Below are 25485 nucleotides of genomic sequence, written 5' to 3'. Positions count from 1 at the left end.
TCCCTTATCTCTCTTTGCCTCCTCATCTGTAAAATGAGCTGGAAAAGGAAATGGCGAACCACTCCAGTATCTTTGCAAAACAAAACAAAAAAACTCGCAATGGAATCATGAAGAGTTAAACATGACTGCAAAATGACTGAACAGCAACAAAAGTAGGATATACTCTATAGAAATTGGTCATCCTAATTATTAGAAGCCCTTTATTCTCTAATGTGTATGTGTATAGACATAAGTAAGCAGCTACTGCTGTAACTATATTTGTAAATATACTGCTGTAAAAATATTTGCCATTTAAAATTATTTATATTACTGCTGAAATTCAAGTTCTGCTTAGTCAACCATTTAAATAATTTTAATGTTATCCTCAAAAATCTGAATAATATTAAAATTTGGGGAAAGATCAGAAATTTCTGTATTTTTAGCAATAGATTTGGTACAATTTACAACCAGTAATTACTAACATTTCAAGGTCATAGGTGATACCTCTTCAAATGAGAAGTATCTATCTAAGAAGGAACATGGTTCATATGAGGTATTACTTTTCTCTCTCTCTCTTTCTCTTTTTTTTTTTATAGTAACTTTTTATTGACAGAACCCATGCCAGGATAATTTTTTTTTACAACATTATCCCTTGCACTCACTTCTGTTCCAATTTTTCCCTCCCACCCTCCACCCCCTCCCCTAGATGGCAAGCAGTTCTATATATGTTGAACATGTCGTAGTATATCCTAGATACAATGTATGTGTGCAGATCCAAACAGTTTTCTTGTTGCACAGGGAGAATTGGGTTCAGAAGGTAAAAATGAGGTATTACTTTTCTCATTTTACAGTGTGGCAACTCAGGCCAAGAGGGGTTAACCAACTTGTCTAGAATCACCCAGCTGACAAAATGGAACAGAAATCACCTCTGGTGGAGCTGGCATTCAGCTTGGAGTTCTAGATGCACCACTTTGTGTGACCTTGGGAAAGTTAAAATAAGTTTTGTCATATAAACAAAGGGAGATAACAATACTTACATCGATCTCATAAGTTTATTGTAAAGATAATATTTCGTTTAACCTTAACACTTTATATATACATGTCAACTGTCATTATTTCTGGCAATAATAACAATAGACTCTTCTGATTAATGTTCAGATTAAGAGTACTACCTTTAAAATTGTCAAGCATTTAGAGGATTAGCTATGAAATATAAGTGACAAATTAACAGATGATGTTTAATGACATTAATATCCAATATTATCCTGAAAGATTATCTAATCTACTACTTATTGTTATGCAAAGCACTAGAAGAAAAATCTGCTCCTTCAGCTGTACTTAACAAATCCTTAAAGTATAAATGCTTTACATGAATATTTTAGGACATTTTCATGTACATTAGATTTATTCATTCATTCATTCAATCATTCATTTATTTGTTTATTTATTTTTTTGCTAAGGCAGTTAGGGTTAGGTGACTTGCTTAGGCCATGCACAGCTAGAAAGTGTTAAGCGTCTGAGGCTGGATCAGATTTGGACTCGAGTTCTCCTGACTCAGGGCTGGTGCTCTATCCACTGCGCCACCTATCTGCCCCTATGTTAAATGTTGAATGAAAGCCATCTAATTTGGGGCATTAACTGTTAATATATGCAGTAAGAAAATTTGGGGGGACACAGCATTCACAATTATCATGGTCTCTGTTACTGAAGAGCACTTTGTGGTGATGTTGTTACCAAGATCACCATGAATGCAAAAAGAAAGTGACGTATATTTTAACCTCCTCAATCTTTTACAATATATAATACAATGATTATTAATTGTCCTTATGTGCCAGGCATTGTGCTAAATGCTTGGGATACAAATAAGAAAAAAGACAAAAAATCTTCCATATTTCAAAGCCAAGAATAAGTAGTTTAATCGTAATATGAGACATTTTAAAGAAAAATAAAGCTTTATTGTTTCCAATATAGCCACCTCAAAATAGCTGGTATTTTATAATTACTAGGAAAAATAAACCTGGATTTGAAAACTGTCTGTATTTAAAGGGATTCATCCCCAACCTCTTATTTTCCTTGTTAGCTGACATACCCATCATAGATAACGTTAGATTTAGTTTTGTTTTTATAGATGATCACTTCTTGGATATCTTTTGGATAGCTTGTAGAAAAGCTGATGAGATATTCTTTCTACTTTTTGTCTCATTTTTTATGACACTGAACGAATCAGATTAGGTAGATGAAGGGGGGAAGGATGTATTTGGTAAAGGAGATAGATGAAGAGAAATGATTTGTAAAAGGGTAAGAATTGGAGTTTAGTAAATATATTACTGTTTCCTCATTTAAAGATCAACCCCCTGATCCTTTTTGTCTCTAATCCAAGCTTATTTAATTAACCTTTGAAAGAGTTTGTGGATTTTAATGGAAAATGCTATGGATAAAACTTCAATGCTAAGTAAATGTGCAAACTAGATGGCTCATAGGTTTCTCAAACTCATCATGGCCAAAACAGAGCTCATTATCTTTTCCCTCAACCTCTTCCCTTTTCTGAACTTCCCCATTTCTGTCTAGGACACCAAAATCCTCAGAGGAGTTCACAGCCTCCATATTATCTTTAATTTCTAACACTAAGTCACCCAACCTATCCAAGTAGTAATCAGATGTTGCTATTTCTGATCTCCACATCTCTTAGATCTGTCCTCATTTTTCTACTCAAATAAGCCCTCAAACAGGCTGTCATAATCACTCTCCTAGACTATTACAACAAACTGCAGTTGGTCTTCCTACTTCAAATCTTGCCCCACTGTAAAATGTTTTCCCCAAAGCATGAGTCTTACTATGTTATTCCCCTATTGAATAAATTTTAGTGTCTCCATATTATTGCCTGTAGGATGAAACATAAACCTTTCTGCTTGACTTTGAAAACCCTTCACAACCTAATCCCAAAGTGCTTTTTTGTCCATAATTCATCTTTCACTCTCTAGTCCAGGCAGATTGACCTTCTTGCAGCTCAATCACACTCTAATTTTTTTTGCCTTTGCATTAGTTGTTTGCTAAATCAGGAATGCACTTCCTCTGCATCTTTGCTTTTTAGATTCCTTCTTTCTTTAACAACTAGGCTCAAATTCTACTTTTTCATAAATCTCCCCTGATCTACTCGGTTCCTAGTGCCCTATCCAGCCCTTCCCAGTTATTTTGCATTTATTTTTATATATATATATATATATATATCTGAAACTATTGGGGTTAAGTAACTTGCCCAGAGTCACACAGATAGGAAGTGCTAAATGTCTGAGATCACATTTGAACTCAGGTCCTCCTGACTTCAGGGCTGGTGTTCTGTTCATGGTGCCACCTAATTGCCCTTTTTTTTTTTGTCTTTTTCTATCCAGTATTCAGCACACTGTCTTGAACATAGTAAATGCTTATTAAATACTTGCTAATTGATTAACTTTTTAGATTAGGAGCTACCTGAAGTTATAATTAAAGTAATTTTTAAAAGGTTAAAGTTCAGTGTTAGTTTTCCCTGTAGAATACTAGCTGTTAACTTAAATGTAATCTTGAAAATTATTTTATTATATATTATCATTATTTTACAAACTACATTCAAATAGGTCATTTAAAACATTAAGTAGAACATCTTTGAGCAAACTAGATGACAGGAAATGTTCCTGGGGACTTGGAAAGGGAAAAAGCCACTGAAAGGGAACAGAAGTCATCTTTGTTCTTTTATCCTCTGTTTTAAAAAAGTGAATCCAAATGTGTATATTTGGCATTCAGTCATCATTCTTCCAGAGATAAACACTGTATTCATTCACAAATTGGATATGGTACTTTGCTGAGATTGAGAAGTATGGAGGAAATGAGCTAAGATAAGCCTAATATGGTCTTAAACTTTGTGCCTTTTATGAAAGGTTAATTGTGAGAGATTTGTTGAAATATCACCCTTCCATCATCATGCTAGTGATGTGACAATCAACAGGATTTGATGCAATTTTACCATAGAGTAATTACTTTTTCATTTATTAATGAGCTAGTCTGTTAAAGGAGTTTTGTTAAGTATAGTTATTTTGTTAAGTCCAATTATCTTGCTAATTACTTTGGGTTCTTAGACATAATATTTTCTAACATTGGGCAGTGTAGCCATTTTTGTTAAAACACTCAGTTCTAAATTGTTTGCCTGAATTTTAAGTGATTATTAAATTTATTGTATGACCTTTTAATAAATAGTGCTATTAAACAGTCACTGATTATCTTTGGCATCTCAATAGCAAGCATTATGTATCTTAAAGTAATTTGGATTTTTTAATTTTTAAATTATTAAATAATTTCATTTACCTTATTCACCCTCATCTTCTATAACATGGTATTATTTTCTTCTCTTCCTCCCTCCCATCTTTCTTTCCTTCCTCTTTCTTCCCTCCTTCCTATCCTCCCTCCCTCTTTGCTTTCCTTCTTTTTGTTTCTTTCTTTTCCCCTTTCTATCTCTCTCTTCTTTTCTTCTTTTTTTTTCTTCCCCCTCCCTATGTATTTGATGAATTTGTGTGTGGGGGGGGAGGGAGTGGGGGGGTTTTCATTACTTTTTCAGTGATAAACATTAATTCAAAAGAGTGAGTCAAGCAACCCCTAACTTGATGAGTAAACATTAGTGTTCAGACTTAAAAAAAAGTTTATGCTTTTTATCCTTTTTATTACACACTGGAAATTTAACCCATGTTCTTTGTGATTTTATTGCAGTGACACAGCAGCAAGAGCCCTCTGGGAGTCTTTACTGAGCACCAAGCACAAAGAAGCTCTGATGGAAGTTAGGAGACACCTGGTGGAAGCAGCGAGCAGGGAGAGCCTGCCCATCAAAATGAGCATGGGTGAGTCAGGGGGCCGGCCCAAGGGCTGGCCCCTGTTTAAGGTCATCGTCCTTTAGAGAGCCTGGGGGAAACTGGCCTTTTGTGGCTGAGATGATCATAAACTAAGCCCTGGCTTTGTTTCCTCCTTGGCTAAAATAAAATCTTGGAAAAGCTTTGAAAAATTTGCAAAATGGTCTAATGGTATTAGGAAGAAATGTGTGTGTGAATGTGAGAATGTGAGTGTGAATGTGTGTGTGTGAGATACATATATATGTGTATATTCTTCCTAATACCATTTCAACATTTTGCTATCTACACACACACACACACACACACACACACACACACAGAGTCATCAGTCCTTCCCTTTTGCCTTTCTAGCAACACATGGGACTTATAGGAGAGGATTTCCCAAAGGCAGCCTGCTTGCCTTCTGTACTTGATGGGCAAACAGATGATGTTACAAATATCACTGTCAGAAGTTGGCTTTGACCTTCTCCCCTTTGTTTTCATTATTTCTTCTTTTTATAGTGCACAAAAAACCTCTTGTTTTACAGATTCTGAGGAATAGAACTACTGTACCTGGAAAAAAGATCAAGCCTGTTTAGACATCCCCTGCCCCTCTCTCTCATCTGCCATTTTGTACTCCAGAATTATTATCACTTCTTTTACAGTACATTGCCTGTCTCTTACTATTCATTCTGGCCCAATGAACTTGGACTTTAAAATTAGAAGAACTAAACTCTGATAAAATGTAAGTTAAATGGACCTTTTTTTTTTGGGGGGGGGGGGGTTGGGTCTATTTTGGTGAAAAATTAGAGATTCCCAGAGTCCCTTTTTCTAAAAAAATATATATATGTATGTATATATATATTAATTGTTTTTTGGTTTTATGTAATAATTTAATGGAAACATAATCACTTAAGATAAATATGAGAACAGGTTTTTGTTTAAAAATATGTTTAGTAGCTAGATAATTAAGAGTTGATTACTTTAAAATTGATATCTAAAAACCACTTCTTTTGTCAACTCTAATGGTATGTTTATTCCCATGGCATTTTCTTTGAGTTTCTATCTTCAATTATATATATTTATCTGCTATATCTCCTTTACCAAATTGTAGGAATATTGTCCTCATTTTGAAAATCCTGTAGCTCTAGCCTAGTATTTTGTACATAATGGACCATTATAAATATATATATGAAAATCTAACTAATAAATTACATTATAATTAGTAAATGTATAGGTGAATAAGTGAATGAATTCATCTAAGATTTTCTGACTCCATAAAAGTCATTGTATTTGTCAGTGAATGTGAATTTGAATGAATTTCATGTATTATGTTTGAAGATTACTAGGATATCACAACAAAACAAGTAATTATCTTTTTTAGAAAAAAGTATAAATAGGACCCATATTCATGAATCTGGTCAGCATTCTTCTATACTATAGACATTGTCCTCTACTTGTATCCAGAGATATAAATTCTTGGCTACAAATATGTTGCCATTTATTCATAGAAATAGATAAAAGAACAGACGTCATCAGGAACTCTCACCATTTCCTATAGAAATATAACTTCTGTAAAGCATTTGCCAAAATAGAAAGGCCAAAAGAACCAATCTTATATTAATAATCTTTTGATGATGTTACATTGCTGTAAATGAAGGCATAATACAATATTGAAGGAGTCAAAATTGCATGTCAAATAAAGGGCAAAGAAGAGACAAACATTAGGCATAAATAGGTTCATTGCCAATAATAAAGTGCATGTACAAAGCAGTGTAAAAGATAAAGTTAATTTAAAAATGTCATTTCCCTTATGGCCAGAGGATGACTTGGACCTGTTACATAGTAAGAGGGGGACAGACTATGTATGACATTGGTCACTGCACAAGTGTCAGGAGATCAAAAGGAAGACCAACAGTATGGTGGGGGATGTCTTGTGAAGGATTGTTAAGATGATGTGGATAAGAGCAGTATAAGTTGAGAAGGGTTGGATGAATTGTGATTGGTGATTACTAGATGTGTATGCACATCGATGAGATCACACACACAATGGGCTATTTAGTTATTTGTAGATCATTTGATAGCATTGGAATTCAAATAAGGCTAGAGAAAAAGAATGGAAATGTCTTCTACATATATGCCAGTTAACCAAGTACTGTCCTCTGGATGTGGAAAGGGTCTGAAGGAAGAAATAATAATCTAAATTCTACTTATATTATTTTTCTCTTCAATCAAGGGCTGTAGTTACCCATCAGACATAGAATTAAGGGATATCTCTATCCTCTGACCAATGATTTTTATTAATCAGAATCTTGACATTGTACCTAATCTTTGGGTGGCTAACCATCTGGTATAGAGCTTTTCTTACAGCACTTAATTTAGCTGTGCTAAACCAAATTTAGCTATTTGGTTGGTGTTTATTTTGCCTGGGTAGACCTTGAGAAAGTGTCAGCTTTCATGAAAAAGTCATGAGATACCATGAGAAGAACTTCTGATCACAGGTGTCATCTCAGGGGGATGTTCTGGATCCTACAATAGGAATGGGGTGGATAGTCATTCCAGGGGGCTCCCCATCCCCAGGACTGGAGTGGGTAGTCATTTTCCTCATATGCTAAAAGATAAAATTTAAAGGATTTTTTTTCCCTCTGTTAGAAGACGTTTCTAGTGTCATGGAAGAAAGTAGGAAAATATAACAATTTACAGCTTGTATGCAAACTACTTCTTTGGAGCATATGTATTTCATTACATGACAGCTCCAAGGCTCATGATGGGAGAGTTTACATATGTTATGGGCAAAATAATGAAAAAGATATTATAATCATCATGTCAATGTTTTATTTTATCTTTTTTATTCTCTCTGCCCTCCTCCTCCTTCCTGAATGATATTTGTTTTCTTGGTGGTTGTGTTTTTTTAATGCAAGTTTATGGGGAAGAAAAAGGACTGGGAATTTGAGCTCCAGGTTCATTGTAGTGAACACTCCATCTAGAATAACATTTCAACCTGTAACCTCTATTGTAGGTAGGAAGATTTATTTATATTGCTGTTGAATTTGCAAAGAAAGTTACAAAGAATGATTTAAAATACCTTTTGTAGTTTTAGTTACTTCTATCAAGCTTATCTATGACTGCATCTTCATCCCAGCTAGCATGCTAGATCATATTCCTCACCTCACCCCATCCATTTAAATATTGATAAAATTTTGAGAGAATTTTTAAATGTAGTGTTTTATTACTTAAGTTGTGGCCATATTAGAATGTGTGTCATCATTCTGTCCCATAACTCATTTTCCTTACAATCTCTTTTTTATGTCTATTAGTAGTTAGAATAAGACTTTGGAAATCTTGACTAGTGATGTAAAACAGACTAGTATAGTGGTGATACTTGGGTTTTTGTAAAGCATTGTTGGAACAAAGAAACCCCTTTGGTGCTTTTTGTAATAGGATTTATTGACAATTGCCTTCTCCTTTCCCTCTTTTCTTTGCTAGTCTTAAGTTTTTGGATGAAGCAAATGTTTTATGTTGCTTTTTTCTCATGAACAAAACTCCCAGACGTTCAAATGCAAATTCCTTTTGAGGCTGTATTTTTAAAATATGTCTGGCTCTGATTTATTTAATTTAAATTTAAGAGATAGAATGCTTTTGAAAAATTAAAGAAGGAATGTGTTATAGGTGCGTGTGTTGATCACTTCATAGTCCTCTACAATATAATAATTTTCTTCTTGTTTACCTTTCAGTTTAACTTGTCAGGTATGGATAAACTTCTCTAATCATTAATACCTTGCTGTCTAAATCTTGTATTTTTGTTAACTTTTCTTGTAAGTACTAAGTCTCTGTGATTTTTGGCATGTATGTATATGTGTAGGTATAATAATATAATGTGCATATATATTTCACATATTTTCATTGTATACATAGCCTTTAAGAGGAGTATAATTTTCATATTCAAATGTTTTAAATCAGCATTGCAACTAACTAATGCTGAGGTTGGTTCTGTCTGCTTATTGGAGTATCTTGTTGGAACTCTAATTCTTTATTTTCTAACCACTCTATGATGCTTTAAAAACAAACAAACAAGTACCTTTATAAAGTCTTATTGTTCTTTCTTTCACCACGCTTTACACATTCTAATAATTTACAGATCACTGGGAGAGTAGTTTGCATTCAGTCATTTTAACAAATAGAACCTAATTTTCTCTTTTCATTGGAGCATCCTTGGGATTCAGATGAAAGATAATAATATTATGATTGTATCTAATGACATTGACTGAGTAGTAACAATTCTTTTAGATGAAAGGATATGTTAGAATCAGGCTCAGAAAGCCCGAGTTAAGATCTCAATGATAACATCCATAATAATGTGAGCAAGTCAGTTAACCTTGTTCAAGTTTAATTTATGAAATCAGACGGTTAGAATGATTGACTTTCAGAGTCTTTCAGCTTTAAATCTGTGATTGCCTTCGTTTTGAGCTTATATTATTCTTTGTTACACCATAGAAGAATCAATTGAGATGAGTCTAATTGGTTTGGGAAATATCTTGTGTATTAAGCATTGACTCATCAGTTTATCTGGTTAGCACCATTCTTGCTGACATCTTCCAGTTTGTTTTCTTGCTCAGTGGAACTCTCATGAAACCATTTCATAACTAAGCAATGTACTTCATGTGCAGTTCTCAAAGTATGGGTTCCTTCTTCTGTCTAATCCATTTTTAATAAATCATTACAGATGTTACTGGCAAACTGCTCTTTATTTTGAGGCTGCTACAATGGAGTTTGCTCCACCCCAAATCTATAGATGTGTTTCTATTTAATAATTCCAAAAAAACAAAGATACTTCTATTCAAATCTGCAGTCTTCGTGCTCATGGGATGTGTAAATGAATGGAGCCAACATCGTGTCTGGATTCATTTTTGTTAGTATTATAAAAAGCAGTAAAGTATGATGAAATTCATTTTTTACAAATTGAAATCAGCAAACTATTTGCTTATCATTACTGACTCCCAGCAATAGCAGTAACAGTAACAAAAGGGTTTATTATTTATTTATTTTTTAGCTTCCTGTGTTGCTACAAATTTTCATTTTTGAAACGGTGTTGTTTAGTCATGTCCAACGCTTCATGACCCCCTTTGGGGTTTTCTTCACAAAGATACTGGAGTGGTTTGCTGTTTCCTTCTCCAAGTCATTTTACAGATGAGGAAACTGAGGCAAACAGAGTTGACTTGCTCAGGATCACATAGCAAATAAGTGTCTGAGGTCATCTTTGTATTGAAGTTTGCCTGACTCCAGGCTTGGTTGTCTATACACTGTGTCTCCCAGTTGCCTCAGTAAAATAGTGACTCATATGAAAACTCAGTATAAAAGAGGGATTGTTTTCAAAGTACCTTGCAAAGGCAGTCTGGATTGACAAGTTTTTAAACCACTAAGTAAATCTTTCTGATGATTTTTAAAGGAGGAAAGAAAAAAGCATGAATGGAAGTTCTGTCTGTTCTTCAATACTCAAAGCTTGGGGTTCTGTTAGTTGATGTAGACTGAATGTTAGAAGCCCTTGACTAAGGGCTATATGTTCTAATGACATATTGTAATCTTGTCATTTAGTTGATTTGAAAAATAGTCTTTTCGTTGTGTTTTATATTCAGGATAGATGTATCCTGACTTAAAACAAAAACAACAAAACCAGTAGCCTATAACTGTTTGAGTTATTTGTTCATAAATCCATGGAAAAGGGGAAATATGTGTTGCTTTCATGCCCCCTTTCTACATAAGTGTTTTTATATGGATTTCTGTATTTGCTTTTTTTTTTTTTTTGGATGTTACAAGCAAGAGAATATTGTAGTAATAGTGAATAATTGCCAGATTTGCTAATGAGGATACTATTTAGATTTATGTAATGAAAGATAAACATTTGTTTCATTAATTAAGATCATATGTCTTACATGTCTGTATCTGAAAGGGTTGACTAAGTCAGGGATCCCAGTATGAAATGAATTTTGAGAGGTTGCTTGGGATAGTGGAAAGCAGTCGGCCAGTAAGCATTATTAACCATTGATTATGTGCCGGGCACAAAGAAAGATAGATAGTTCTGGTGCCAGTGGAATCAAACAGCATATACCTATACAAAGTAAATAGCAGAATACTTGGGGTTTTAGAGGGAGTGAGCAAAAAGCTTAGGAAATCTTATGAAAACCTTCTTGAAGGAGGTGGCGGATGAGTTGTGCTCTTAAGAAAGCTTGATATTTTAGGAGATGAAGGTGAAGAGGGACTACATTTCTGATGAAGGAGGCACTGCAAAGAAATGAAGATGGGAGATGGAATGCCATGTATAGGAAACAGGAAAAAGCCCGGCTTAGCCCGAACATAGAATGTATAAAGGGAAGTAATATATAGTTACTCTGAAAAGATGGGTTTGAACCAGACTGTGAAGAATTTTAAACACTAAACTGGGAAATTTATGTTTTCTCTAGAGGAGGTAAGGAGCCAGTGAAGCCTTTTGATTAGAGAAGTGACATTTAGGGATATTGTTTTGGCAGCTGTATTTAGGATAGAATGGAGAGAAGAGAAATTTTAGGCAGGGAGACCAATTAGAAGGCTATTATAGTAGTCAAAGTTAAAAGTGATGGAATATCTGTGTGAATGAAGAAGAAATGATGGATGTAAAGATGTGTAGAAACAGTGCTGGAGAAGACTTTTGAGAAACCATGGACAGTGAGGAGATTAAATCAGTCAATGCTTAAATTAACTGAAATTATTCGCTGGAGGCTTACTTTGGTGGCATAATGACAAGAAAAGGACTCATTGGAAAAGACCTTGATGTTAGGAAAAATTTAAGGTAAAAGGAAAAGGGGATGGCAGAGGATGAGATGAACATGAACTTGGCCAGTCTTTGAGAAATGGTGGAGGGTAGAAGGATCTAATATCCTTAGAATTAAAAAGAAGTGGACATGACAGAACAACAAAAAATGAGGGGAATGAGGGAGGGTGTGGAATAGAGGATGATTCCTAGGTTGTGAATTTGGGTAACTGGTAGAATAGTGCTCAGAAAGATGGAAATTGGGAAATCAGAAATGGATAGATTTTGGAGGGAAGCTAGTAAGTTTTTTGGGGGGGAACATGTTGAGGTCGATATGTCTGTTGGCCACACACTTGAAGAGTTGTTTGTTAATTAAAACTCTAGAGGGAGAAAATAGGGCTTGCACTCATCTTTTTAGGGACAAAGGATGGCTGTGATATGAAAAGCATCAAAGCATTACCAGTTTCTTTAAAATTTATTTATCTTTTACTTAGTGATGGACTAAAGCTATTTTTGCACTCATTTGCAATAATATAGAAACTCCCTACACTAATAAAAATCAGAAAAATTGCTTTTTAGTTGGATCCTTAAAAGACTTGCCTGACTAAACTGAGAAGTTAAATGACCTGCTTTTGGCCACATAATTAATACGTATTGTGGGCAGGTCTTGAACCTAGACTATCTTAACTCTAAGGCTACCTCCTTATTGTTATGCCATATCAACTTTCAAGGAATAATCAATTCTGCCTGTATGTGTGAGGAAGGTTCCTTGATTACCTTCCTCTGGGTGTGAGTTGACTGGCTTCTTTAATTTAGATTAAGATTAAGACAGAGAGATCATGGATTTAGAGTTGAAAGGTCATCTAATCCAACTTCATCTTACAGATGAGAACATGGAATCTCAAAGATGTGAAATGATGTGGGATTTTATAGAGAATGTTACTTCTGGGCAGTTGCATCTTAAAGAATGTAGTTTGGCAGATGGAGAGAAGGGGAAGCTATCTCAGGCCTCTGGAATGTTACGGGCAGATGGTTTTAGATGGAGTTGGAGGCAAGGAAGGAATAAACACCGAATAGAGTTTTTCTGTACAGTGTCCAGTACGTTGTAGGATCCTTCAATAAATATTAAGCAGATGATTGTTGCTCCAAATGTGATGTGTCATCAGTGCTGATACACTTCTGGTGATTCCTCATTTCTTGTTCCTCCTTTCCAATGAAATCTTTCAGCATTCCAGACCTGTTAACTACGTACTGCCAAGGAAGAAATGTGCTTAGAATTCCAGAATCAGACTTCTGACTTTGAGTTCGAAAACCTAGACTTCAATACAAGTTCTGTCACTTTCTAGTTGCTTGAGCAAGGGCAAATCACTTCATTTCTCTGGGTCTCAGTTTCCTTACCTGCAAAATGGGGGAAATAATAATTGTATTACCACAGCTTTGTTTTAAGGAAAGCCCTTTAAGGGCTTTTTATGGTTCTTTATGAACCCTAAAGCACAACTGTAAATGTGAAATCTTGTTGCAAAATGAAACTATGCTTAACCTTCATTATCAAAATGTCTTTTGTTCTCATAGGAAGAGTTCTTTCAAAGAAATGTTGATGTTTTTATAATAATTTATAATTATATTAGAATTATATCCTACCATCCTTCCCCCTCAAATCCCTAACCCTTTTTTCTAGCAAAGAAGAGTGAAGCAAAAGTGACCAATATAACAGACATTCATGCCCAAGTCTGTCACTCTGGGCTTCTGTAGTCATCTGACCTCTAGATTAAATGTAAGTCTTTGCATCTATTTCAAGGTCAGTCTCCATGTTGTCTTTTTAAAAAAATGTTATTGTTGTCATTTGTATAGTGTTCTTCTGGTTCTCCTTACTTTACTCTGCATCAGTTCTGTGAATGTCTTATGCAGGAATGAGATTCTGACCAAGGATTGTCCCTTCTGTTGTGTGTTTGACCTGCCTATCCCATTGCTACATTATGGAGAAAGTACATTGACCATGAAATGTTATTTACATGATTATTGGAAGTATTATTTTTTTTATTGCAAAGTCACTCAAGATTTTCACTTGATCACTCAGGAAGAATACATTGAGAAAACTTTTTTTTTTTTTTTTCTTCACTGATAGGACGAGTTACTTCTGGGCAGCTTGCCTCTTACATCCAGCTTTTCAAGAAAAACTTCAAAGCCTTGGAAAGTCACTGTGGTCTCCTGCAACTTGGACTGGCTGCAGTCCAGACTTTAAAACATCCCCTGTCTGCCAAGTGGGACAACTTTCTGGCTTTTGAAAGACTCCTTCTCCAGGTAAAATGCTACTTGAGTTTATTAGAATATTAGCAATTGAGGTTTTGAAACAATTTTCTAAGGTTCATGTTTTAAAAATAAAATATCACAGGTTACTTTGGAGGTTTTATTATTGTCATTTAAAAGCTTTTAAAAAATTTTGTCATGTAGACTTTTTTTGGGGGAAAGGCACAAAGCAATTGGCGTTAAATGACTTGACCAGGGTCGCCCAGCTAGTAAGTGTGAAGTACCTGAGACTGATTTGAACTCAGATCCTCTTGACATCAGGGCCAGTGCTCTATCAGTTGTGCCTCCTAGATGCCTCTAAAAGCTTTTTCTTTAAATCACTTTCTCCCCATATCCCTCAGTTCTCTTTCTCTTTCTCTTTCTCTTTCTCTTTCTCTTTCTCTTTCTCTTTCTCTTTCTCTTTCTCTTTCTCTTTCTCTTTCTCTTTCTCTTTCTCTTTCTCTTCTCTTCAACTATTTCCCAGAAAAAAAGAAAAAACCTAAAGGTCCAAGTGGAAATTTTGTTTCTTTATCTTTTTTGTCTTTTTGACATATTGAATATGGAAAATCATCACTGGCATCCAACTATATTTCATATCTCCTTTTTAGGTACCTATTTCTTGTATACACATGCCATTCCATTTACATGCATCTTTGTAGATAAAGATGTAGTAGTAGAGTTTTGATGTATGGAGTAGGGGACAAAAGATTGTGGCAGATAGTTTCTATTTTCTTACCAAATCACACTTGATAAAAGAGATGGATTTAAAGGAAGCATTGAGGGGCTGAAGATAGAAGATAAGTTTTCTCTAAAACTACTCTTAGCCCCTAAAGGAAGCAAAGAAGAAATTAAGTCAAAGAAAAGTTTTACTTCTAATCATGAGGGTCCAGTTAAAATTAGGTTGTATGATTTGTGGTAGACCTAGCTGACACTTTGGGATTTCTTCCTTCCTTATCATTCAGATTCTTCAAAAAGGGAGCAGAAGCAATAAAGTTAAAGTTACCTGGAGGATTGTAAATGATGCTAAGACAAAGGGGCAAGAAAGCCAACAACAGAAAGCAAAATATAGTTGAACAGATCAACTCTAGGAGCAAGAGGAAAATGATCCCAGAGAAGGAGTGATGGAATGGAAGAATGGAGTAGGTTAGAGAGGAGTCTGGGATTATATTGATCTAAGGAGAAAGACTAAGTTTGTGTGTTTATTTTATAGAATAGGTTTAAAAGAATTAGAAAGATTAGAGATCAGAGAGGGAAATTTCAGACTTCAGAATCATGGCAGTCGCACAATTTTGGGTAATAGTGACAACTAAGATTGGGTTCTGCTAAAAGAAGAAGTTATCATATTTGAGGGCACCTCATTGTGGGTATAGGATATCCAGTTTAAAGTCACGGATTGGGGCTGAAAAAGGAGCCTGTGAGCTAAATACTAAACTAGAGAAATCAGAAAACGTTGATCTTGCTACTGGAAGATAACAGTGATTTGAACCGATCATATAGATAAATGGAATGAGCCTCAAAGGAGAAGTTGCAGAATGATAATGACAAAGGTTCTGGAGAGAGAAGTTAGTATGCTTGGTCCAATGTGTCAATGACATGAAGAAAGGATTAGCCAGAACTAATTCTGGGAGTCGGGGTGAAAAGATGTGCAATCTTATGAAGAAAGCCAGATTTTTTCATGTTCAAAAAAGAGGGAAAGTATGTGAAAAAGAGAAGCAAAGGATTCAGGCAAGTTATTTGCAATAGAATGGGATTTTAGAGGTCTCAATGAAATGTTAGGGGAGGAAAGAGACTATTAGAATTAACTTGAATGGAGACGAGTGTGGGGAGAACTATCAGTCAAAGAGAGCTTTTGTTTCAGTAGATCACAAATCTGGATTTCTGAAATTAAGGGACCAGTAGGTTTACATTTGCTAGCTGAATATAGTAGCTGGTTTTTGCCTCTGGGTTTCAAAGTCTTGTGGTGTTGGAGGTTGAAATTGGTTTAATGTTTCCTCTCTAAACATGGAGGAAGAAGGGGGAAAGGAGAGAGAATGGGGTAAATTATCTCACATAAAAGATATGAAAGAGCTTTTCTAGTGAAGGGAAAGTAGAGTTTGATGGCAGATAATGCTTGAACCTTATTTTTATCAGAATTGGATCAGAGAGGGTATAACATACACACTCAGTTGGGTATAGAAAACTATCTTTCCCTTGCAGAAAAGTAGGAGAAGAAAAGGATAAAAGAAGTGAGAAGAGATTGATAGAAGGGAAAGTGGATTGGAGGAGGCAGTAGCTAAAAATGAAATGCTTTTGAGAAAAGACAAGATGAAAGGAGAGAGAATAGGGGGAAAATAGGGAGGGAAATACATAATAATCTTGACTGAAAAAAAATTTAAAGCAAGTTTTGCCTCATTTCTCAAATATATAGAGAACTAAGTCAAATTAATAAGAATACAAGTCATTCCCCAGTTGATAACCGGTCAAAGGATATGAACATGCAATTGCATGTAAAAATCAAAGCTATCTATAGCTATGTGAAAAAATGCTCTAAGTCACTATTGACTAGAGCTGTGCAGATTAAAACAAATTAAAACAAAAGGTACCACCTCTGAGCTTGCTTAGTATGACAGACAAGGAAAATGGCAGGTGTTGGAAAGGTTGTAGGAAAATTGGGACCATAAAATGCTCTTATACTCAAAGAATTGTCAAACTGCCATAATACAACTACTAGTTCTATATTCCAGAGATTAGAAAAAGGAAAAAGAAGAGGGACTGTATGTACAAAAATATTTGTAACAACTCTTTGTGGTGGCAAAGAATTGGAAACTGAACGGATGCCCTCAGTTGGGGAATGGCTGAACAGGCTGTGGTATGTGATTTTGGTGTAATACCGGAAATGATGAGCAGAATGATTTCAAAGAAACCTGAAAAGAATTCCATCAACTGGATGCAAAGTGAATAGAATCAAGGGGAACATTGTACACACTGACAACAATATTATAGCATGAACGGTTGTTCACGTACTATGTTCATTATACTATGAACAACTGTGAATGACAGCTATTTTCAACAATACAATAATCCAAGGTAGTTCAGAATAACTTATGTTAAAAATTGCTTCCTTCTCCAGAGAAAGCATTGATGGAGTCTGAACAAATCAAAGTGCACAATTTTTCATTTTATTTTTTTCCATGGGTTTGTTTTTTTTTGTTTGTTTTTGTTTTGTAGGAAAATATGTTTTGCACGATTGGACATGTATAACGTATATCAAATTGTTTGCCTTTCTAACAAAGGGGGAAGAAAGGAAGGGAAGGAAAGAAGTTAGAATTCAAAATTTTTAAAAATGAATTTTAAAATTGCTTTTACATGTAATTAGATGGAAAATAAAATATTTAATTAAAAAACAAACATGGGGGAACTGACTATCATAGTAAATCTCAAGACAGAGGTTTGGGTCTCTGGGATCTGGACTGAAATTAAGTGAACACCTGGACTGGACTTGGACTAACTTAGTCATTACAGAGAATAAGACATCTAGAACAGCTTCCATCTTTAGGTCATATACATTCTTCTTTGCCAGTTTTGTTATCCCAAGGCCTTGTCCTTTTATAATCAGTCTATCCTGAAGTCTCAGGAATACAGGGTTCTGAGGACTGTTTGGGCCAATGTTTTGGTAACTTAAAAAAAGGTCAATCTTTTAGATACAAGTTGGAGGAGACATGGCTAGAGAGTAATTTATATGAGAAGTTTGTAGTTTTAGTGGACTAACTGCAAGCTCAAGATGAGTTAAGAATGTGATAGAGTGACCAAAACAGCCAGCTTAATCTTAGAATGTCTAATTAAGAAAGATGTGATCTCCAAACTGAGGGATGCCATAAATAGCCTTACTGTGTTGTGCTCTGGTCAGATCTCACCTGGAATTTTTTATTCCATTTTAAGTACTATATTTTAGATAGGATACTGATAAACTGGAGGACGTTCAGAGAAAAGTTTTTAGAAAGGTGAAGAAACTTGAGATGATGATAGCAGTAGCAGTAGCAGTTGACATTTGTTTGCAAGACATTACATGTTATTTCACTTGAACCTTACACCAACCCTATTACAGTAGGTGCTGTCATTATATTAGATTTACAGTTGAATTTGACCATGACTGAGAAAGGAGACTTGATTCACCCAAGACCCCCAGCTAGTAAAGGTCCAAGGCAATATTTAAACTTAAGTTTCTCTTCACTTTAAGGTCCAGTATTTTTTCCATCATATCACAATGTCACATCCCTTATCATGAAGGAATTGGGTCTTAGGGTAGTTGATAGTGTTTTCAATTGTTTGAAGGTCTGTATGGAATAAGGATTTGTATTGTCCTCTTTGGCTCCATATAGCAAAACTCAGGTCTGTGGGAAGAAGTTAGGGAGGTAGTTTTAGGTCTGATAAAGGAAGGGGAAAAAATCAATTTCCTATATAGTTAGAGCTATCTGAAAGTGGAATATCCTTCCTTAGGAGTTAGTGAGTTTTCCCTGAGTAGATGTCCTCCTGCAAAATCAAATGACTCCTTATTAGGGTTCTTAAAAAGGAATTTTTGCTTCTGCATGTGTTGGAATTTTTGGTTTCCGAAGGCCCTTTATTCTGTAACATCACTGACAGAACATGTGGAAGCAAATACACACAGAGGGATTTCCTCCAAGGTTCTTATATCACTTGAACACTTCTCTGAATCCTTGGAAATGCTAAGAAGATGACTTGAAGCCCTGTCTCTGCCTGTGAAGATGATCCATTTGCGGGATTGTCGTCTTCGCTCATAATTTGGACTGCCTGAGCCCCAGTGCTCATGGCAAGGAGAAAAAAGGGGGAAAAGAACATGGCAACTATGGCAAGTAGCCATTTAAACAATTTGAGACCTCTCTTTCATTATAATTTTGCCCTACTCTGGATAGCACTATGTTCTCAGTTGTTCCCATGTCTTCATGAGTCATTTGTGGAGCCAAGGCAAATTTTGAAGCTAGTTATTCTCTCTGACCTTTGTTTATGAACCTACTGATTTTCTTCAGTGCCCACACAACCATTAATTTTGAATGCCAAGGTATAATCCATGGTCAGCTGTCTCTTCTACAGACTCTTGTCTGAAAACAAAATAGTTAAGTCTATTTTGGGAACGAGAGTAGCTTGTAGTTTTTCCACAAAGGCTTTATCATAATTGAAAAGAAATTTTCAGCCCTTTGAGGGGGGCATTAATTTTTCTGAGTCTAAAAGTTGCTCTTATCCCATTATTTTTGAGAACAGTAGAACAACAATCAGGAGACCAGGATTCTAATGCTAGATATTTACCTAAGCAGTTGTATGTTCCTGAGACAGTCATTTTGAGCCTCAATGGTTTCTTAGTTTTCAGCTCTAATGTTCAGCAATGCTTGGATTTCAGACTTCAGTTACTATAACCTCAATGTTGCCTCACAGGCAAATCTTTTCTTTTTTCCTCCCTTCCTTCCTTTCTACCTTTTAAATTTATTTATTATTGTTTAGAATTCCACTGCTGCCAATTTAAATAGATTATAAATGTTTAAGGTCCCATCTCCTAGTTACTCAACTCAGTGAGAATGGAATTGGTCAGAAATGGACACTCATTTTAATTTGACTCATATTCCAGTAAATTTGTCAGTGTCCCATTTAATCATTCATTCCCCCTGTTGTTATTCATTTAGGTTGCTCCCAGCTTTTTTCAATTTCAGAGAATGCCATCACGAGAACTTTGGAATAGTCAGCTCCTTTTTGTTTGTATAATTTCCAGGGAATATTACCAAGAATAAAATAATTGAATCAAGAGGATGATTCTTTTCATAACCTTGATTGTAGGTTATCTAATCTCTTTACAAGAGGATTCCATCCACTTTGTCATGTCACTTTAGGGAAAAAACAAAACATAATAATTGCTGATTTTAGTTTTCACTTAAAATTTGGAAAATTTCACATCACAATAGATAGAAATATTTAGTAAATAAGTATACTTTGCATATACTTTGCATACTTTTGTTTCTCATAAATGCTAATATACTTAATCTGGTAGAGGAGTGGTTAGGAAAAAAAAAAGCACACCCTTTGCTTGGACCCAAAACATTGTCATTAGTAATTATAATATCAGAAGTGTCAAGGATTTAGAGCCCAAACTCATACTTAGTTTTTGTTTTCCTGAGTTTGTTATTATTGAAAGAAGGGACAACTGTTACTTAAGCATATTTATTCTGTACTTCATACTTGTCTAGAATTTTGATAATATTTTTCTTACTAAAAAAACCTCATTCTCTTGTTTAATATATAGCTAATGTTTTTATGTTAATCATCACAGAGAAAAAAATTTATTAGCAAGAATTTATTGTAGTTGTAAAGTTACTGCAGGCTGTATGGTGAAGAAAAACAGCTGCTTTATACTTTTTTAAAATGTAGTGTTTTATCCATCTTTAATTATTGCTGTAGGATAAATTTATAGTAAGTCTCCAAAAATCCAACTAAGAAAACACTTTACAATAACCTTAAGGTGAGCTGTAAACTCAACCAAAAGAGTCAGAAAAAGTTACTGCCTCTAATTCTACCTTTTACCATCTTTGAAATGAAAAATGTGCATTATAGTGTTAATGGCCCAGATTAAGCTATATGATGCATTGACTGAGATTTTTTTTTTTTTAATGGTAGGTTAAATAGCACCATGTCTATTTGCTCTATAGCAAACCAGTTTTACTTTTTCAGTCTCTTGGTTGTTTGAGGCCGTAAAAGCCTTTAAATGTGTTTCAGACAGCTGATAGCCATGGAGGCTGTATTTGTATAATGACATGTTTGCAGCCAAGTTGGATTCAACTTTACTGGGAGAATGAACATCACACCTCCCCACTTCTTTCTTGGCAAAGAGTTAGTTCCTAGAGATGGTTTAAGTTTATAAAGAGCTTGTCATTTGGAAAACAGAGTGAAATCTACCAGAGTAAAGAGAGTGAGAAAAAATATCCCATGGAGTTGTGAATTGTTTCAACCATTATGGAAAACAATTTAGAACTATACCCCTAATGTTATTAAATTTTGCAGACTTTTTGACCTGCCAATCCCTCTCTGAGGTATATACTCCCCAAATTTCAAAGGCAGAGAGAAAGGACCTATAAGCTTGATAATATTTATAGCAGCACTTCTTTCCATCACAAAGGACTGGAAACATTGTGGGTACCCATCAATTGGGGAATGGCTAAACATATTCTGACATTTGAGTAATGGAATGTTATTGTGCAAGATAGGTGGCAGGGTATAATGGATGGAGAGCTAGTCTTGCAGCTGTGAAATCCTGGTTTGGATCCAATCTCTGAGACATAGTGATTATATATCCTTGGACAAGTCACTAAAATTTTCAAATAACTCTACAAGTTGAAGGGAACTTGGTGACCTACCTTAATCAAGACAGTTTCTTCATTTGGGGATTCCCTAGATCAATGAAAATGATCCAGCTCCAGTTCTCTATCTCTGTCCCTTTTGTGCAATAAGAAATGATGAACACAGTGGATTTGGGGGGGGGGAACAACTTGGGAAAGCTTATATGAACTGATTCAGAATGAAGCAAGTTGAATTAAGAGAGCAGTTTATATGAAGTTTCATAATTATGTTCATCAATTTTTCAGTCACTTCTGATTCCTTGAGACCCCATTTGGGGTCTTCTTGGCCAGGATACTGGAATAGTTTGCCATTTCCTTCTTGAGGTCATTTTACAGATGAGGAAACTGGGGCAAACGGGATTAAGTGACCTGTCTAGGGTCATTTAACTAGTGTCACAGGTGAGATTTGAACTCAAGAAGATGAGTCTTGGTGACTCCAGGTCTGGCACTCTATTCTCTGCTCTACAGTTTTGTAAAAGTTAAGCTAACAGTTTCAGAACTCTGATTAAAGCAAGCATGACTTCAAAAGATTCACACTGAACCATGCTATCTACCTCTTGACAAAGAAGTGGTGGATTACAGGTATAAAATGAGACATAAGTTTTCAGAAGTGGCCAATATATTGATTAATTTTGCTTAAAATTACTTATTTGTTCCAAAGGAAGGCTCCTTTTGCAGGCAGAGGGGAATGAATTAGTAACTAGTGATAGAGATGTAAAATAATTTTTAAGCATATATTTAAAATGGTTTAAAATGCACAAAAGAAAACAAATTAAGAAAAGGCTATACAAGACAATTTTTCAATACATTCGGTTTATCATAGGTGTTACAAATTACATGTAATATTGGGAAATGGCTAAACATATTCTGTTCACAATACAATTCTCTTCTAATTTTTCTTCTTATGTTGAAATATTTGCATCTGTTGATAAGTATCTTAAACTTTTTAAAAATGAATTTTATTTAATTTTTTTTATCATTAGTTTTTGGGGCCATTATTCCTTTTCTTCCCTTCCCAGAAAGTCATACTATATGACAAACAATATTTTTAAAGGAAAAGAGGGGAAAAAAATCAATGTAACTGATTGATACATCAAAAAAGTTGAAAAATACACACATATATGTATATGTGTATATGTATATTTATGCATAGAGATAATATATACATGCACACATGTATATATACATATTGTAAACTTGTGCACCTCCCACCTCTGAGAGGAGAGTAGGGTGGGATATATTCTCATATTTCTTTTTGGGGACCATGTTTGCTTTTTTTAATGTCAGAATATTTCATTTTGATTGGTTTGTGGTTGCTTTTTCCGTTTACATTGCTACATTCATTGTGTATATTGTTTTCTCGTTTCTCCTTACTTGACTCTGCATCAATTCACATAAGTTTTTCACCATATGCTTTACTATAATCATCATATTCATTTCTTACAATCCAGTAATATTCCATCACATTTATGCACTATAATTTGTTTAGATATTCCCCATCAGGGGTCATCTACTTTGCTTTCAGTTTAGTAAAAACTGCTATAAAAGTGCTTCTATAAACGTTTTGACGTATATGGGACATATGTATGTGTACATATACATACATATGTATGTTTTTACATGTCTGTGAGGCTAGAAGGCTAGGTAGCAATTGAGGCAAAGCATCATTATCAGCTAGCCATAAAAACAAACAAACAAACCCAAACAACAAAACAAGCAAATGTTTGCATGCAAGTGAGTTGGATTTAAGTGAGGAAGGTCTGTTCCTACATTCAGATGTCTGATAGAGAAGCTTTAGAAGTTTCCCTTCTCTTGAGTTCTGTTAGAGCCAACAGCATTTTTGTATATGTGTTCTATTAATTTAAAGTTCTACTAAGTTAAAATGAGCATAACCCTCTCCTTCTCCCTATAGCTTTAATCCAGTGCCGTTTAGTGATGGAATTAATCAACTAACCATAAGGAATTTATTAACCATTTGCTATGTACTTGATACTGGGAATACAAGGACAAAAATGAAGCAGCTTCTGCTCTATATTGGAGAGAAAAAACATCTATGTGTAAGTGTATATACCATAAATCCAAGACTGTAAGGGGGTATGGGAAACACCAGCACCTGGGAGGATTAGGATATGTCTTCATTCAGGTATCTTCCTTAGAGACAGTTGCTTAATTACATTACAGTGGGAAGAGGCTGTTTCTGGAGTCAGAGGATCTGGGTTCACATCTCACCTTTGATTCTACCTGTGTAACCTTCTGCAATCCACTTCACCTTTCAGGTGGCCCTGAGGTTGCTTCAGCTGCTACATCTTTGATCTTTAAATCTGCTGTAACTTTGTTGGCCAAAAGAGGAAAAACTCCTTTCTTAAAAGCGTGCTTCACTCACCTTCCATGTGGCCTAATTCGATGTGCTCAAATGAAGCAGATTAGTTTGTGATCCTTCTTTGAACTAAGATAAAAATGTGTAATAAAATAATGAAACACTTTTAAAATTGCCATGAAGGACTTGATTTGAAAGAAAGTACATAATTATCTCATCAAGGTTAAAGGCTTAGCAAGTTTTTGATGCCTTATATCTTGTGTTTCAGTTTCATGTGAGTGTTGTGTAGACAAGAATAACTGGTTTGTGGGATTTATTAGTAGTTGTTGCTGAATTGTTTGATTATCCAGTGGTTGTGGTTGTTCATTTGTTTTTTAGTCATTTCTGATTCTTTGTGACCCCATTTGGAATTTTCTTGGCTGAGATACTGAATGACTTGCCATTTTCTTCTTCAGCTCCTTTTATTGATGGCAAACAGGGTTAAGTGACTTGCCCAAAATCACACCGCTAGTAAGTGTCTGAGCTCAGATTTGAACTCATGAAGGTGAGTCTTCCTGATTCCAGACTTAGCACTTCATCCTCTGTACCACCTAATCCAGTAAAATATCTGTTGATTCAATTTATTAAGTCCCTATAATGTATAATAAGGCTTTGTGCTAGGTGAGGTGGAAAGAGAAAAACTAAATACCCCCTGGGATAAAGAGCATACATTTTACTGGGCAGGAGAATGTGGGAATGGGAAGAAAAGAACAAGATAATTAAGTACAAACTATCTAGAAAGTAATTTCAGGAGACAGAGAGCACATATGAGGTCTCTAATGGATCATTTGCTTACCTATTACTTCTTTGCAAATTAAGTCAGTTATTCATTTTCAAGAAAAGGATTTATTAAGAGGACAACAAAATAAAAAGCTTTGTAATGAGTCGCAGGGAGGGGAGAGGATTGGTAAATGTTCCCTGAAGATAATGAAATTGATTGACAATCATTCTCAAATGAGGTTCTTTGCTTTCTCATTTTGACTGCAAATTGCATTGAGCATTTTGAAATATCAAAAGGCATAGTTCTTGGCTAGATTGCTATCTTGTAGATATCAGGCTCAGGATAAAGTAAAATTTTCCATGGGTTTGATAGACGGCTCAGACTTTATGGAAAGTGCAAAAGAATGATTTGATTGCACCATTCAGGTGTTCCGACTTGGGGGAAAAAAGAACCACGCACAAGTTTGGGAGCTGACATAGGGAAGCTGACCAGAAGTGTTGCCAGATACAACTTGTAAGTACTTAGTATCACATCTTATTTTTGCATGTCTTACAAATAGGCAGATATAAAGTAACCTGACTATGAAACACTTTTCTGTTCATATAGAATTTCTTCCCCCAAGGAAGAACAATGTGTGATGATATTTTCATTTTCTTCAGGATAGTTATTTCAGATAATTGCTCTTAAATTGGAGTAATTTCTTGGGATATGCTTTTGAATGTCTCTTTTCTTTAAATCTGGACAAGGAGAGAATTATGTTTCTTTCCTAAAATGTGGATTTGCTTTAACTCTGTAAGGACACTCTCTAAATGAAAATCCTAATTTACAAAGCAGATAAATTACCCAAAAAGTGCTTTACCCTAAAGGATTCGCCATCAGATTCTTTAAATGGCACCTTCCGGAGTACATATTAAAATTTGTATGTGTCTTTTGTGATATATTATTCTCTTAAACACATTCTAAAATGTCATATTATCCCTCTAACAAGACTCTGCCTCTCCTTTTGGCACAAGTTGTCTAGAATTCACTCCCTCTTCCTTTTGCCTTTTGAATTTTTAGTTTCCTTCAAAAGTCATATTTAGTGCCATTTTCTACATGAAACCCTTGCTAATTCATTTCTTTCTTCCCATCAT

The 25485-nt window shown here is 35.0% G+C and overlaps 1 protein-coding gene across 2 annotated transcripts in view; it reads left to right on the top strand.

The window, feature by feature from the left end:
* The window catches only part of SCFD2 (sec1 family domain containing 2), a 386919-nt gene that overhangs the window by 65471 nt on the left and 295963 nt on the right, over positions 1 to 25485 (top strand). For both annotated transcript variants that reach the window (XR_004230411.1, XM_031943952.1), the window contains exons 3-4: positions 4714 to 4841; positions 13739 to 13914. Coding sequence is in view for 1 of the 2 variants with exons in the window: in XM_031943952.1 (XP_031799812.1) it covers positions 4714 to 4841; positions 13739 to 13914 (304 nt within the window). In the remaining variant the exon portion in view is untranslated. The remainder of the gene's footprint in view (positions 1 to 4713; positions 4842 to 13738; positions 13915 to 25485) is intronic.

The sequence above is a fragment of the Sarcophilus harrisii genome, chromosome 6, assembly GCF_902635505.1.
Source record: "Sarcophilus harrisii chromosome 6, mSarHar1.11, whole genome shotgun sequence".
In the NCBI taxonomy this organism is placed as follows: Eukaryota; Metazoa; Chordata; class Mammalia; order Dasyuromorphia; family Dasyuridae; genus Sarcophilus; species Sarcophilus harrisii.
Note: the sequence above shows the minus strand (reverse complement) of the source record. Positions and strands in the feature narration are given on the sequence as shown.